This window comes from Passer montanus, unplaced genomic scaffold, assembly GCF_014805655.1.
Source record: "Passer montanus isolate IOZ18808 unplaced genomic scaffold, ASM1480565v1 scaffold7, whole genome shotgun sequence".
NCBI lineage: Eukaryota > Metazoa > Chordata > Aves > Passeriformes > Passeridae > Passer > Passer montanus.
Window position 1 is genome coordinate 11,191,560 of NW_024372147.1, and position 17,317 is coordinate 11,208,876.

The 17,317-nt window shown below is 35.1% G+C and overlaps 1 protein-coding gene across 2 annotated transcripts in view; it reads left to right on the plus strand.

Annotated features, from left to right (window-relative positions):
• The window catches only part of PTPRD (protein tyrosine phosphatase receptor type D), a 1,150,086-nt gene that overhangs the window by 1,096,114 nt on the left and 36,655 nt on the right, over positions 1-17,317 (plus strand). For both annotated transcript variants that reach the window (XM_039729799.1, XM_039729798.1), the window contains one exon: positions 3,611-3,786. In XM_039729799.1, coding sequence (XP_039585733.1) covers positions 3,611-3,786 — 176 coding nt within the window. The remainder of the gene's footprint in view (positions 1-3,610; positions 3,787-17,317) is intronic.

Consider the following 17,317-nt stretch of genomic DNA (forward strand, 5'->3'; position numbering starts at 1 on the left):
ACTTCTTGTGCAGAAACTGTCTCTGTTTTCATGAAACTTATAAAAGTCAAGTTATACTGCATAGATTACCCTAAATTTATATTTCAGGTATGCCATCCTAAAAATACAGTAAATCACACTCATGCCAAAAGACTTATGTAAAGTTCATATCAATATTACAGAATTTGGTTGCTTTGTCCCTTTCTTGACCCATGCTTTTACAGAACAACTGACCTCTCTTAACTATGAAACTCAAATTTAAGTAATGATGGCAATTGCTGCTGTGCTTGTGGGTATGTTGCCTTCAAGCTATGGCAGCTAACAAAAGTTTGGAGGATTTCATTGTACTGCAGTCAGACTGGCTGTCATTTGATTGTTTTTGCACTATTGGACTTGACACAAAATTGTTCCGTTTTCTCAGCTCAGAATGAGGTTATGGCCAAAAAAGTCATTTCAGAAAGGGATGGCCAAAAAAGTCATTTCAGAAAGGGAAATTTTAATATTTAGATTTACTTGTCTTTGATGAATTTTTATTCTTTGTCATCGTAGATATTTACAGATATTCAAGTTTTGTATTTGTTATTTTTAACAAATTCATTAGTCCTCTTATCATAAGGCACCTTCCCTAGAGGGCTTTAAAGATTTTGGAGCAGGATGTGAAACTGAGGTCATGCATGAAGACAGTGATGAAAAGAGACTCTGTGAGAAATGGGTACGATACTTAAAGGGACTATGAGAATGGATGGAGAACAGAGAACATCCCTAATGGATACTGTGTGAGAGAGAGACAATAGAGCTGAGCATTCTGAATCAAGCTGTTCTCTTGATCTCAGCAGATCAAGTACTGTTGAGTACTGTATTCTGCTAGAGATAAATCCTTAATGTGAATCTCAGTGCAAGTATTGGAGCAACATGTTTTTGGGGTGTTTTTTTTGGTTTTGGTTTTTTTTTTGTTTTTTTTTTCCAAAACTTCATTGTTTAATTCTTGGATAGTTGCTCAGGGCCTGTGGTAAATGGATTTTCATGTGCATCTCCCAAGTATATCCTCATTTGATGCAGTGAATCTGACTTGCCTTGTAAAATAATTTTTCTAGCTAACGGACATACAGAATTTTTCATGTCCACTTTACAGAAATAAAGAGGAGAAACAGAGTGAAAATTTCCAAATCAGTCTATATTTGAAGAAGTCATCTTTGCATTTGTCAGTAATTGTTATTCTTAATTCTTTCTTATTTGAATCTTAGATCAGAGAAGATGTAATCTGGAAGATTTTGTTCATTCTAATTTAAAGAATTAGAATTTATTTAATTTAGAAGTTACATATTTTAATATAATTTAATATATAAATTTAATACAAGTATAGCAAGTAGAAAAAGAATTTACATTTTTAGGCATTCTGAATTCTTCATCAGGTACTAGTATTAGTTGCTAAAATTTGTAAAGATCATTCTTTAGGGAACAGCTTGCAATTGTTCTCTTCCTTAATTTTCACACTGAGTTTGTACATTATCAGTTCCAGAGGACAGCTTTCCCAGAAGATCATTTAACCACTTTACTAAGTGTTGTTTTTCATTTTTTCCTCAGGCTTTTATTTATAACATGTGTTTCAAAGTATGATACCAGGCATCATAATATAATTCTAATTTATGCAGAAAACATTTCTTACCAGCTTTTTCAGTTCCTTTGGTAATAACACCCAGTTGGTGTAGATTTCTCCTGTTAGCTTCATTCTTCTTTATCATCTGTTTTGTGGGGGGAAAAAAAAGTTTTATTATCTTGATAAAGGAAGACAATACAACATCGTGCCTGGCAGTTGTATTTTCCATATCATTAATTCCAATATCCAAAATAAGAAGTGTCACGTAAAACAGCTTCAGGTCTACAAGAGTGATGCTTTTGAACTCCACTTTCTGCCTTTCATGGAGGGAATTCATGCTTTTCAGCTGTAGACTATGCAGGTTAACATGTTTTTTATTTTGTTTTATTTTTCTCCTGGAAGAGACTTTCAGTCAGGTCAAATCAGTCAGTCTGCCTGTCCATTCTTGTATCTTGCCTGAGGAGTGCCATTTTCTGCCTCTCTTGTAACCCTAAAGTTACAAGGTCTTTCTATCTCTGAATATTTTGTCAGGTTTTTCTTCTAATTGTGTCTAGAAAGTTAAAACAAATTAAAAATTTAGTTTAAATATGATTTGAACATATGAAACAAGAACATATATGGAACTTTATCAAGCATGAAGGCAAAATTTTTTGCTAGACTACAGCTGCAGTAACCCATAATCTGAATGATTTCCAGATCATATTGGATCTTACTTACTGTGACATTTAGTTTATGGGTTCATTCACTGCTAAGTAAGTAGTGGAATGAAACATTCAGGTTTATCCTGAATGAGTGTTGAAAGAATTAAAATTGTAGCTTAAAAGGAGCAGTCAGTTTTAAAGAGGTATCTCTAATTTCCATTCAAATTCAAAATATTTTGGAAGACATTTTCAGATGTGTACTACTTATAGTCAGGAAAGACAGGAGTGTGCAGCTCCAGTAATTCCTGATTTGGGATCACCAGCAGGAGATAATGCATCAGAATCAATTTGAAGATTTTGTTTCTGACAAAGATCTCGGGAAATATTTATTTACAATTTATTTTGCTTCATAGCCAAAGAAACTCAATTTTGTTGCTTTGTGGAGGGAAAACACTCATAGCTGTAGAATAAATCTGGAGCTGGTATCATCACCCTGACTCTCTATTGAAAGAGTTTGTGGAACCTCCACCGTTTCTTGCGATTGTAGACTTATGCATGACAGATTGGCTGCATAAATATAAATCATTCATTTCTGCTCAAAGAAATAATTTCTGTCAATTACTTCAACAAAACTTACTAAGTTGCAGATAACTATATTCAGCTAATTAACACTGCTTTGCCGTTCAGCCAGCACTGAGATCTCACATGAGTATCTATTTCTTTCTCTAGTTATCAGTTAAAGCAACAGCAAAAATGGTTCCCTCAGTGCTTTATCTTTCAACACACACATAGCCTGAGCTAAAAGCTGGGCACCACACTGCTGAATTCAGCAGTAGTCTGAGAATTTTAAGTCCATTTTTATCCATTTCTGTGAGCATGCTTGCCTTATTAGTGCATACTAGTAATGTGACCTTTGCTACAGCCAATACACCTCCTTGGCCTGGATAGGCAGCATGTTCCAAGTCCAGGCATCCTATGGAATATCCTGAGTTATGTAGATTGCAGTTAGGAACTGGCCTGCTTCTTATGGGGCTCTAAGAATGGACATGTGTCTGGTAGACACAGCCAAAGTTCCTGTATAAATCTTGTCCGAAATACCTGAGCCTCAGGCAAATAATGGAGTAGGTCCCATGTGCACGCAAGGCTTGGATCCCACTACTTTTAATGCTATTAATTCTTATTCAGTGCATGCGCCATATAGAAAATGTCACTGTTTCTTAAATCTGACTTACATAATGTGTTTTGTTGCAATAAAACTCATAATTATCTTTGCATTTAATGGAGAAAATGAATATAGCAGTGATATTAATAGTTTTGATTCTATTTTTTCAGCCCTTGTAAAACAGGACGGCACAGAACCTCTGCCTGTGTTTTCACTCTCCTCTCTTTGCAGGCATACCGGGCAGCGACTATATCAATGCCAATTACATAGATGGATACAGGAAGCAGAATGCTTATATAGCAACGCAGGGCGCATTGCCAGAAACCTTTGGTGACTTCTGGAGGATGATGTGGGAACAGCAAGGTGCAACAGTCGTCATGATGACAAAACTAGAGGAGAGGTCCCGGGTAAGGAAAACTTACGCAAGGTTAATAATATTGTACCTGAGTTACCACTAATGTCAGTGGTTTGTTTCCTTCATGCATGTTTGCCTGTCTTCTTTATATGTGTAAAAACTGAGGGATTTTTTTAGGTTACCACGAGTTAAAAGTGTCTGCACCACAAAAATTACTTCTATATAGGATATCTTGCTTTTACCATGAAACTACAAAATCATGACATTTATTTAATTTTTTTTTATGCTCTGGAAAATTTTTAATTTTTATGATCACAATGATTTTGGGCGTTGCTTAATTTTATTTTTTTTTGATCTTGTTGGAAAACTTATGAGGTGACCACAAGAGTCACTTCCTCTGTAGTAATAAGAATATGATTGTATCATCCAGTAATGTATGTCAACAGCATTCAGTTCTCAGTTTTAAATGGTATAGACTCACCATTATTTAGCATCAATGAGGGTTTGGATTTGCTTGAGAAACATTTTTTTTTTTTTTGAGCACATGCCAGTAGCTAGGAAAATTACAATGGCACTTGCAATAACAGCATACAAAATTATCAGTGGTATTTCAAATTCAATTTTGCAGACCAAAGTAAAATTAGGAAAGTAAAGCACTGAAACATACAGATATTGTTCTGGTAATAGCATTATACTATTCAAATAATAAAATTATAGATTATATTATTAGAAGAGTTATAGTAAAATATGTGCTATATGTAAAGGGAAATAAAAAATAGTAATTAGGTTTTTTAATAAGATAAAGAAGGTGATAGAAGGTGTAGCAACAGATCATGGTGTGTTGCATGAAGATTTACTAGTCGGTCCATATTTGGTGGCATTTATCAGTTCTAAGAGTGGATGTTATTGGAGAGGAGGGACTAAAAGGAGAAAAAAATAACAGAAGAGAAGAAGAAGAGAAAGATGGGGAGAAAGAGAAATGAGAAAAATCAGCAGCAGCAATCAGGAAGGCAAACAAGTATTTAGCCATCAGTGGCAGTTCCTCTATCAAACTTTTTCTACAGTAACAGTATTTTATGTCAAGAGGTACTTGAAGTTCTCATGGGTTGTTTGTGCTCACGATACTGTTACCATTGCTGGGAGCACACCTTGGCTAGACAGAGTGCTGCACAGCTGGTTCATTGCTGAGCTTTCTGCAAACACAATTATGTGGCCTATATCATAAGCCAGAAACTTCAACCAAACGTAGAAATCAGAAAGTGGGAGAAGAGAATGGTGATTCTGACATCAGTGGTAATCACTTCCCTTGGGACCCTGCCAACAACAGTAGAAAGGTTCTCAAACCCAGGAGGTGAATAACAAACAGGAGTGTTACAGAAAAACACCACCACAAGCATTCTGAGGTGCTCAGTCCTGCAAGCTTGCGTGAAGGGGCAGGAAGCTGCAAGTGGGAAGCAGGCTGCAGGACTGTAGGTGGAAGGTGGAAAAAGCTAGGGTATCAAAGGCCCTGTGCAATGAGTTAAAAAATGCTATAAATATGGGGGTTCAAGAAGAGTTCAGTAATATAGAAAGACATTACAGAGGAGGACAGAAGATTTATCATCCAGACTGGTTTTAAATCAGTAAAAGTATCTTACAGAGTTAACTGGATAATAGTTGATATTTCAGTAGTTCATGGATGAGCTCCATTTCAAAATGAAAATATTTCAGCATGTGTCAGCTTGGAACAGGGTGGAGTGCACCATAAAGCCTAATGCTATACTGTGTTGGCACTGATGTCTTTTTCATATGCTTGGATACCTATAATTGCAATGATTACGTAACTTGAACCTCTTGGCAGCAGTCATTCTTTTCTGGAGGCTTACCAAAACATATATATTTATTCTTTTATGCTTTCTGTAATTTCTATAAGTAGAGTAGGCTTTTTGCAGTTCAAGCAATATATAGCATTCTAATTATAGAGTCACTTCCCACATGTAACTTCAACCTACATTAATACCACTGCTTTTACATATCTGATGGCAATTAGCACATAGCACACAGTAATTTTAGCAGAATTTTTAGTTTTATCTTGGATCTACAGTCCTCGTCTAGTCCTGGCACTGTCTGTTTGGAATTGAGAAAATGTAATTCTGCCCATTTCTTCACTAATTAATTCTTTAAAGTTGCTGGTAAATGACACCAGAGCAAAGAAAAAATCAGTTCCTAATAAGCAGCCCATTGCAAAAGGTATAAAGTACTTGAAAGTTTATCTTAATACTGCAGGCCACAGACAGCCACTGTCTAGAAGGATGTTTTGATGTAGCTAAATTAAATTCTTCTTATTCTCTCCAATAATTGCCTAGCAGAGTTTTAAGCTAACTCTAGCCTTTGTTGGCTGCACCCTAAAAAACCACTGGTCAGAATAGTAATCACCTCTGTAAGCTACTAGCATTCAGAAGAGATACATTCTCTAAGTGAAATGAGAAACTAGACATTCTAGTCAATGGATTGCTCATGCATTCAATACTTATATTTGTGTAATTTTTGTGCATAATTTAGCACCTTCTGTGTTCATAGGCTGAAATTGATGCATTCATGGCAGAGCATTAGGTACCGGCTATCCAATACATAACTCAGCACCCAATCTCAGAGTCAGCAGCTCCGTGAATATGGCACACCAGTTACCTCTTCTAATACAGTAGATGCATGTAATGTACTTAATGGTATTGATGGTGAGGCAGCAGTGGGAATCCCTGTGCAGGGGAGAAACCCAATGATGGCATTACATTGCTATTTTTTCTCATGCTATCATTTTTATATAGCATATTTTTGTAGAAGAAAAACAAGTGAGATTTCAAACATGAAATATAAGTGCTGTTACATATCATTAGGGATGAAGAGCTTTCCTAATTTTGTTTCTCTTTCTCCTTTGATTCTGTTTTGATTGCTTTTGTGTCTTGGCAGACTGATCATTATTCCTGCTGCAAGGCAAGATTGTTTCTCCCTCAGACTTTCTGCTTTCCATTTCCATGTCGTCATTTCTGTTTAGCTAGCTTTTTTGCATTATGTAGTCCTGTAGCCTGGTATCAGCCTTTATAACCTGGACTGCATAGATAAAGATGAGGATTTTAATTGCATCTGCAGAAACAAAGTTGGTTCATTAGCATGTGTTAGATGTTTGAGTGACTTCAGATTTAAGAATGTTCATATTTTACAGCTGAGTAGATCAAATGAAGATGTTACAGTGAATTCATTATTCATTTGTTTGCCTATAAGGAAGCTGCAGGAAAAAAAAAAAAGATCTTTCACTTATAACCTTTCACACTTAGTTGGTTTAATATTAAATGTCATCACCTGAATTTCCTTTGACCTAAACCAGACTACAAGAGAAAGTCAGTTTCATCATTCAGCTACCATGAAAATAATTTGTATCAAAAAGGATTATACACACTGGAAGTGCAGGGAACAGTTAGTAGCATTTTTGTCACAGATATGAGTTTAATCTTAGTGAAATAAAACAATATTGAAGGTTGTAAATTTGAGATTAAAAAACCCCCAGTTTATGTGTTATACTAAGGAAACATGTAAAATAAGTAAAACTTTAATGTATGATGCCTTGCTTTCCAACTTCTCTTCTCCTCTACCCCAAGCAGTACAGATTAAATTTTGTTGTTGTTGTTGTTGAGTTATGGGTGTGGTTTTTTTGCTCCTCTCAACTAATTGGATGTTCTTAGTACTCATGTGCTGTAGTGAATTTTGTGAATGATCAGGTGAAAAATATCTCTTTATAGCAAAACATAATGTTGCCTCTAATAGGTAGCATATAGTCCTTCCTCCTTTTTCAGGGTAGGATACTGCTGTAGATTGTCCACTTGCAATCTACTGTTCCTTCTTTGCTTTGTATTTCGGTATTTTGAATACATTTGCTATGTTATCTTGGAACTGATAGAAAATACTTCCCTCATTAACCTCATTACAATATTTTATGCATTGGGACCCCATTGCCTAGGTTTAAAATCTTTTGACAAAAAAACCCAATAAGGTCAAAGCTAAATGAAAATATAGTGACACTACCAAGTATTCAAATATTAGAAGCTAAATAACAATGTAATGTCAATATCAAGTTGATATTGAGCCAGATTCTGAACTTCTTTACTGATGAGGAAGGATTTCGTTTTCACAGTGATACTATCAGCTTCATTCAGATTTGCTAATCACTAAGTGAATACATGAGGGAACTACATTTGTGGCATCCTGTTAGCCTGATCCAAACACCTATTTAGCTGTCATGAAGTGGATATCATCATCAATATTATAAGCAAAAATTATCGAAAAAACCATACATGTAGAATAATCACCTTGGTTTGTCAAGATTTAACATCTTGAATCCTGAGTCTTCATTGGATGGGGAAGATCAAAACAAGCCCCATAGAAAATATATGCTGTCTCAGATTTTATTCCCCATTATTCATATATGTGGAACTATTTTCATGGGTCCTGTATTTGTTCCATAAAAACATCAAAAGATAATTGAAAGTCCTTGGACTTATTGTCTCTCAACTTGTCACTGACACCTGAGAGAGTCAGGAGAGATGGCACTATCACAAGAAAAGGTAAATGGACTTTTCCTGGTATTGCTGAAATCCTAAGTAGGAACTCCTGTTATTACAAGTGTCAGGCATCAGAACACTTGTGTCTGAGTATTTCAACAAAAAAATTATAGATTTATAGACTATTCCATGTGTAAGAAAAATGGAAAATGGGTGACAGTAGAAATATCAAGTAGGTAAAATAATTGTTTGGTGTTTGTTTTGCTTGGTGGGTTGATTAGCTTTTTAAGGAGGATGCAATAAATTAAATCACAGAAGGTTTATTCAAGTTCAACTGGTACAAAACCCACAATAACTGCAAAATGTAATTGTGTATTGGGACTGCTAAGTAAAAACAGCTTTGAAACAGACATTGGCAACCAAAGATTTCGAAGTCTTGCTGTAGGTGAGGAAAAAATAAAGGCAGGTCTGGGAAGAGCACTACATTTTTCTACTCAAAATGTGCATTTTGCTAAGAGTTTTCTTGAATCCTCATTTGTTGATGGCAGAGTAGGCACTGATATCTAATCTATCTGACTTCATATGTAAGACAAAGCAAGAGTACATGCACCACAGTAAGTAATAAGCACAGAAAATGAAGAATGCAGTTTTCTTTTCTGAATTATATGGATGCAGCAGAATTTTATGCAATTGTGATGAAGTTAGTTTTCCATTTGTTGTGCAGGGCTTCTGCAGCAAATTTTAGATCTTTCCTCCTAAGTATGTTTGGGTAATACTAGAGGTATTACCTGTCAAAATACTGCATCAAAAATAAGTGACAATTAGATATTTTCACTAAAGGAATAAAAAAGTCAGCAAGAGGTGCACTTAAAAATTAATTTAAGAATATTGTCAATACGGTCCCAAGTGCACCTGTGTTCCACTGTATTTAGGCAAAATGTAATTGATTTTTGCAGAAAACTTTCACTGGTGTTTGATATGGGGCAGCACAGGTGTGTAAAAATGTGGGGTTTTTTAAGTTGTGAAATATATTTATATAGGAAAATACAAAAACAAAATTTAGCTATGCTTTGTAGCAACCAAAAACATCATGTCTTTAGCTGGTAGGTGGTACATTAGCATATAAGTCAGCAGATATTAGTAGATAGGGCACATTGCAGATGGCATTTTTTCATACTAAAATGTATTGTTTTACTAAAGAGGAATTAAATATGCAGTTTTGTCATTGTTCATTCCCTTGTTTCAATGGCTAACCAATACCTTCTGTAGCAATAATATACTATCAGAATTTTATTTCACTCCTTTAGTGCTCGCTGTATGCTAAGTTATGAGTCAGATGAAGAATGAATGAGAGAACTGGAGAGAAAAAAAAGAAAACCACAAAATCAAGTACACCATGTGTTCACCAGATTTACAAAAATAAAAATGTGTAGGCTTGTACTGGGGTTTTTTTCACTGTAACAGAATGCCATGAGTACAGTCCAAGAATTCCTACACCATCTTATGAGGTAGTCACCAGTTGTAATGTCAGAATTGTAAAACTCAATCATAATTGTCTATTATGGAAGGATTCTCAGAGGCACAAGGTCAGGAACATGGTCAGCTCTCAATTTCTATGACTGAAATGTAGTCAGTCATAGATGCTTAATGCATGCAAGAATCTAATCCAATAAAGCTTAGAGTTTCTTTTTCTAGGCATATTTTAGGTGGAAGAGCTGTGCCAAGGTTCCTCAACTAAAGTTCAGACTATGAATATCATCCCATAAAATAGCTGTGGAAATGCCATACCCTAAGTAGGGTTAATTTTGCTTTTACACAATAAATAGGCTCAAAGTCTGGTTATTTCAGCTTATATACATTTGAAGTTGAGAACATACAAAATGAATGCCCCATGTGAAAAGATGTAAATTAGGGAGAATCTAGAAGAGAACAGTGATCAGATGCTGGAGAAATAGTAAGATTTTTGATTTGTTTTATATGTAAGACAGTGAAGGAAATCACAGTAGTCTTTCAGCATGTGAAAGACTGTTAAAAAATTTCATAGTAATCAACCATTTTCCCTGCCGTTGGGGCTTTAAGAAGAAAGAAGTAAGCTGTGCAGAAAAGGTGATTTATATTGAGCTATTAAAGAACTTCCAAAATGTAATGTCAATAATGGAACAAGCTTTATAGGATATTGTGTGCAGTCTCTTCCATTGTAAGCTTTCAAGAAGTGTTTGCACCAGAGTCTTACCCGAAATGGTCTCGCCAAAAGTATTTTTCAAGGCAACCAACTAGGTTTTTTTGTTATCATTCTGTATGGTTTCTTTTAGCTGTTAGGGTAAACTGATGGTTTTCTATAAAAATATTATTTCCCTGAAGCAAATGTATAGCAAGTGGTTTAGTCAAAACCGTATTCTAACTCTGTAACTTGACTTTATTTTCTTAATTCCTTTGCTTTGTGCTTGAGGTAAGACACAGGCTACTACCTCATATAATTCTTCTCCAAATCCAGACAGAGGAACTATGCCATATGTAGAAAATGCCCATTGACATTTTGAGTTAGAAGATTAAAAATTCTGCTTATTTTCAAAATTGAGTGAATGTAGAATCTTATCATCATTCAGGTTGGAAAAGACCTTAATGAAATCCAACCTTTTTCCACATACCACTGTGCCCACTATATTAGAAAGTGACATGTCCACTCGTTTTTTGAACACTTCCAGGGATGTTGACTTCCCCACTTCCCTGGGAAGCCTGTTCCAATGCTTAACCACTCTTCCAATAAAGAATTTCTTTCCTGGTATACAACCTGAACCTCCCCTGCTGCAGTTTGAGGCCTTTTCCTCTTTTCCCATTGCTGGTTGCCTGGAAAAGCAGATCAACCCCTACCTTGCACAACCTCCTTTCAGGTAGTTCTTGAGCACAATAAGGTACCCTCTGAACCTTCTTTTCTCCAGACTGGACGACCGTTGTATCCTCAGCCGCTCTTCATAGGACTTACATTTGAGACCCTTCACCGGCTTTGTGCCCCTCTCTGGACACATGATTAGTTCATATTTGGTTTAGCATTGTAGTGTGGTACTTCAGCATCCAGTGTTCTGTCAAGCAATGTGAAGCTTGAAAATGTCAGAGAGTGGATTTAGTATTGTTTATCAAAAAGTGAACATCCTTTTCCTTATTTAGCAGATTGTGGTGAAAAACTCAAGGCCAGTTTTCCTTTATGGCAGAGAACAAATAAGGAAAATTTAAGTTCTTCTAATAGGTGTCTCTGAAAAACAATATTATTTTTAACATTCTACATAATTTACAGATCTTGTCCTGTGTTCTAAGGAAGTTAATTGATGTAGATGGGTACTGAAGTTGATAATCAATGCTTTTGCTAGGGGAATTTTCTGGTTCACGTAACAGGAACTCTATGAAATACATTTACGAGATAAAGAATTTAATCTAGGTATTAAACTAGCTATAGAAAGCTCACTTTGACTTGAAGTTGCATTCAAAAATCAAAATATAGACTGAGACCTCTAGGTCCACAAAATACTTCCAATGTACATTTTCATGTATTAGTTTCTGATGTTTCTTTCTTTTGATCCTTTTGTTTCACTGATATTTTACATAATATTCATATCAGCTTAAAGAGGTAGTTCTCTTTTATGGAAAATAGTAGATCTTCATTACAGCACTTGAATAGCAGGCTGAAATGTTCAATATGTTCTTCATACTGTACTATCTTATTCACTGAAAGGATTATTCAGACTGCACAGAGTGATCAGCCTTGAGTACAAGAAGATGAAACAAAAAGTAGTCAGCACATTCACTTTTCCAGTCAATCCATTCATTTAAACCTTTTCAAGACATTTTTGGAAAATCTTGCTGAACTTAACTGTTTGGCAGACTCATCCTTCAAAATGAATTCATTAAAACCATGCCTTCCCTGCTGTTAGAAAGAGCTGAAAAGAGGCATGTCACATTGATACCAGCAATACAGTTTTGAACTGTTCTTTGCTTGTATAGACGAAGATGAAAATTGAGATAGAGAACACTTTTAAACATGCCAAATATTCCTCTCAATATCTGTTTCCTTTTGTTTTAATAGCCATACCACACTCTTTCATAAGGATCAGAATGGAAAAATTGTGGGGATAATTTCTTTAATTAATCAATTATCTTTCAGTGTTAACTGCTAACTTAATAATTATATCTCAGAAATTCCAGAAAGAAGGGGTGTCATGAGAGTGTATTTGAAGCCTTAGTAGAGAACTAAAGCTTGCTATGAATTGATTAGTCTATGGTTCATTTGTGTTGCTTCCAGATTCTTACTGGATTTTTTTTTTTCTGATTCCTGTAATTAAGACCAAAATTTAAAACTTATTTATGACTATGAATTTATATTTTAATCTTTCATTTAAACCTAGACTGAAGTCAAGAAGTGACACAAGAGCAAATCTTGTTCAAATAAAATTAAAAAACATGTGGCTGTACTCTGATTTTTTTTTAATCTTTGCATTATAATGTCAAATACTATTGTCAGTGTCTTTAAGCTTTAGAGGCAAATCAGCCTAATCCTTAGGTAGCAAGGCATTGCTAGAAAAAGAAAATGGCTTTGGAGTAACATCTGTTTGGAGACAAAACATCAGCTGAAATGTCTGAGGCAGTAAATTATCCTGATAGGGTTTGAAACAGTTCCACCCCCAACAGTTGTCACTAGCTTTCTTGTTGCATAATTATTATTGCCATTCAACATAATTTATTATTCTTCTGTTTTTGAAGGAAGATCATCTGAAAATACTATAGAAAATTCTGTCTGCAAAAGTCCTTTTTTAGTAAGAAAACCAGAGTAAGAAATTATGTTCTACTGATATTTTATATTCTAGATTCAGCAAAATTAATACACTGTTCTTACAGTAATTATGTGCTAAATGTAGCTACCTTACACTACTTTTCTGTTTCTTCCCTGATCTTTTTTTGTCTTGTCCTTATAATCTTAGATGTCTTGTAGCAGCTGGTATAGTGTTAAGAATCACCTGAAGGAGCTTTTCAGCATGAATGATGGAACTTTATACTGGAAAATTATTTCTCTACCCTTGAATGTCAGGAATCTTTGTATTCATATGTTCATATGGAAATACACTTCTTTCAGCTCTGTTGATGCATAGCAGCATGCTCTCTAGTGTCTATGACTTGTTGAAGTGTGAATATCCACGAATATTAGGAACTCTGTAGCTGAAACCCTTCAAGTCTGAAAATGTCTCAAGCTTCTCATTTTTAATGAAAAATGATGCATTTACATTTTTTTTACAGCTTTGCTTTCAGTGAATACTTGTACTTCCATAAAGAGTAAGGATTTGCATGGTCTGAGTGGAAGAAATGTAAAGAAAATATGTGTATGTTTGAGAGGCAAGTTAAGAGAATGTGCCTATCATTAGTTATATATTCTAGCTATATCCAATTCTATGGTACTTAAAAATATTTCTTAATATATTTATTCATTTGAGAGCAGCTCTAATTTCATATGAAGTGGTTTTGGCAGTGTGCAACTTATGATAATGGGTTGGGAGATGATATCAGGGAGCATAATGGTCCCCATGTTATCCAGGATGAAACAGTCAGATAACTTCTGAGATGCTTGGATATTCATAAATCTAGGGGACCAGATGCGATCCATCCCGGGTGATGAGGGAGTTGGCAGATGCGCCTGTGAAGCCACTCTCCATCCTTTACCAACAGTCCTGGCTCACTGGTGAGGTTCCAGAGGACTGGAAGCTGGCCAATGTGGCACCTATTCACAAAAAGGGTGGGAAAGATGATCCTAGTAATTACCAGACAGTCAGCCTGACCTCAGTACCTGGTAAGGTCATGGAACAGTTTATATTGAGTGTGCTCACACAGCACTTACAGGGTGGCCAGGGTATCAGACCCAGCCAGCATGGCTTTGGGAGTGGCAGGTCATGTTTGTCCAACTTGATCTGCTTTTATGACCAAGTGACTGCCTGGTGGATGTGGGAAAGGCTGTGGATGTTGTGTACCTGGACTTCAGCAAGGCCTTTGACGTTGTCTCCCACAGCACACTCCTGCAAAGGCTGGCAGCCCACAGCTTGGACAGGAGCACTCAAGTTAGGGCATCGCTTGGAATCAATGATCTTGAAGGTCTCTTCTAACCTAGTCATTCTGTGATCCTGTGATATGAAAGTAGTAGTAAAATATATATGCTTTTCAGTACTTGTAGTTGCATTTCTCTTTAAAAAAAACCACTCTTAAATCACCAGTGAATTATTTCATGCTCTTGTGTCTGCTTCATTCACCTTGCCATCTTTAGTCACAGGCAAGAGATCATTAGATAATTACTGATGAAAGCTGTGGTGGCACAGAAAAACTCTTGTTGGGTGCAGGTGAATATAGTCTCCTAGGGAAAAGATCAACCCTTGGGACTTGGAGCTACATGGATAAGAGAAAGATGATGACTATGAGGTGAGGGGTCATCAAAGGTATATTAGAAAATAACTGTGACAATAAAAACACTGTAATTGTATGCCTGGAGAGAGCTAGCATTATCATCACCATACTTTGCCACATTAATTTTTTTCCCAAATAATTTACAGAAGCAAAGGAGAAATGGCTCTTATTACACAGCACTTAAACACAGGCAAAAACCTAAAGCAAGAACACATTTGGCAAAAACTTTCAAAATTGACTTGTTCACATTTAGTGTTAAATTTTGGATGACTCAAGGGGGTTGAGATTTTTTTTCTGAAAAGAACATAGGATGTATAACCTCTCCCACTTCAGGAGATGAAAACTAGTATCTTAACATAGAATAAAAGGTTTGAAAAGGAGTCTGTCTCAGAAAGTAGTGTCTTACCAATTAACTTGCATTATCTGGTCCTCTGCTGCCAGTGAAGTCCAATAAAAAACATTGTTTGATCTCTCACAAAGATAAATTGGACTCTAAATTGTTAGGAGTATTGGGAGAATTGTTAGGAGTATTGGGAATATAAGGTTTATGATCACAGAGCAGAAGAGGGTAGGAGCCACATAAGGACATATATCTGAAGAAGACCTCTTGATCTGAGAAAAATCAATAGGCAAAAGGGACAGAAGATGCAGTTCAATCAACTTATGCTTCATGTGTGCTCTTTCAGAAGGTCAAAACCTGAAATCAGGTTTTCTTTCTAAAAGAATTGATACTTATTTTCATCAGTTTCCACTTTCAAATAATATAGATACTACACTACAAATTGCGTTTCTTGTTGAACACTTGCTGTCTGCTTCCAGCAGCTGTCCTTTGCATCACGTAGCTCTCACAGAAAGTATTTTAGAAAAATTATATCATAACTGAAGTTTATGTCAGACAAACTAGTAAAAAAAATTAAAAAAAACCAAACAAAATCTCCACATAAAGGAGCATGCACATTTTTTTTCCCAGCCTAACTGAAAAATAGCCTTCTAAGTCTGAGTAAATCCTTAACATTACAAGTACTCTACAAAATAAAAATAAAACAAACATTTTCTGTCATTTTCAAGCTGGTTAAATTTTGTTGTTAGCAAACTCCAATTTATATGTAAGATCTGCACATTGAAGAGAGCATATTTAGGTATGCAAAGGCACAGCTACACTTTTCTCTCTTGTTTTAATTTGAAAAATCATTTTTATTAATTAAAAAAAATAAAAAAAACCCAGGTTTAGTCAGAGTAAACCTATAGTTGCTAAGATTACAAATTACAGTTATTATATATCAACACTTTCCATGAAAAAAATGTGTAATTCCATTTATTAAAAAATAATAAACCACAACTTGTTTGTTTAAAATACAGCAAACCAATATAGACACATTCCACTGTTTCTGTATTAATTAAACAGTGAAGCTATATTTATTATAATTATATTTAAATGTCTAAATTAAAAACATGCTTTTCAGTTTGATTTACGAAAACCAAGGGGGCAAGTACTAGGAATCTTGCAAATATATACTGGATATTTGTGAACTATTTGCAGTAGTTACTCTTTTAGTAAATTACACAAGGCAGCAATTATTTATTTACTTAATAAGAGAATTTTCACTATCAATCCCATTTTTAATAGCACAGTATCAAGAAACATTTTACTTTGTTGCAATTCCTTATCTCTAAATTAAATTATCATTGCCTGTAAAAAATTGTTTCCCTTTACATTGCCACTAATTAATTATTATCCCCTGCTTCAGTGGCTAGAATTTTTTTCTTCTCTATCTAGATTACTTGTTCTCAGACTGTGATTTGTGAGCCATTAATGATCTGTAACCTCTGAGCCTCAAAATAAAATTATCTGTGAGCAAAAGCTATTTGGGTCTGGATAGCTGGAGAGCATACCAAGTCTTTTTTCAATGAGTATTGTGCAGAATGAAGAACCTGGAGAACACACGAGTTTCGAAGATGCATATCTTAATTTTCCATTTTGGGGAAATAATCAGTTTTCCTTGTGGATTAGCATGACAATTCACATTTTTTTACCGCAAATATTGTGTAATATTTTGCTTTTGTTGTTCGTTACATTTACTCTGTTCTCATTGAATTTCTTATGAGTCTGACTTGGAGTGATTAATGAAGACGTATTAAAAAAACCCAGTGTGTTGTTACTGGGCTCAGTTTAAACTTCTTTTCTGTACTGTAGGCGGGGCTAATTTGTAAGAATGTGTTGTTATAAATAGAATAGAGATTGACTCTGTTTCACCCATCAGCCACTGAAAGTAAAATGCTTTGAATTACTTGACTGCCATACTGCTTTGTACTACATTTTTGGTGGATTTAGGGCTTCAGCATTTCTGTTTTCTTAACAGTTATCATTGTAAATACCCTTTGTAACTGAAACAAATTATTGAGATTTAGAAATGATGATAAAAATATGGTTCTGTTATGTGTCACCTTACACAGAATTATTGCATATTTTAATATTCTAGACTGTGTCATTTTAAAATTAAGATTCCTCTGAATTAAATGTACTGGGGTTTTTTTATATTTGATGTGTGAACTCTCCACCAAAACATGTTTTTTAAATACCTGTGGACCCAATTTCATTATATACTTCTTCTCACT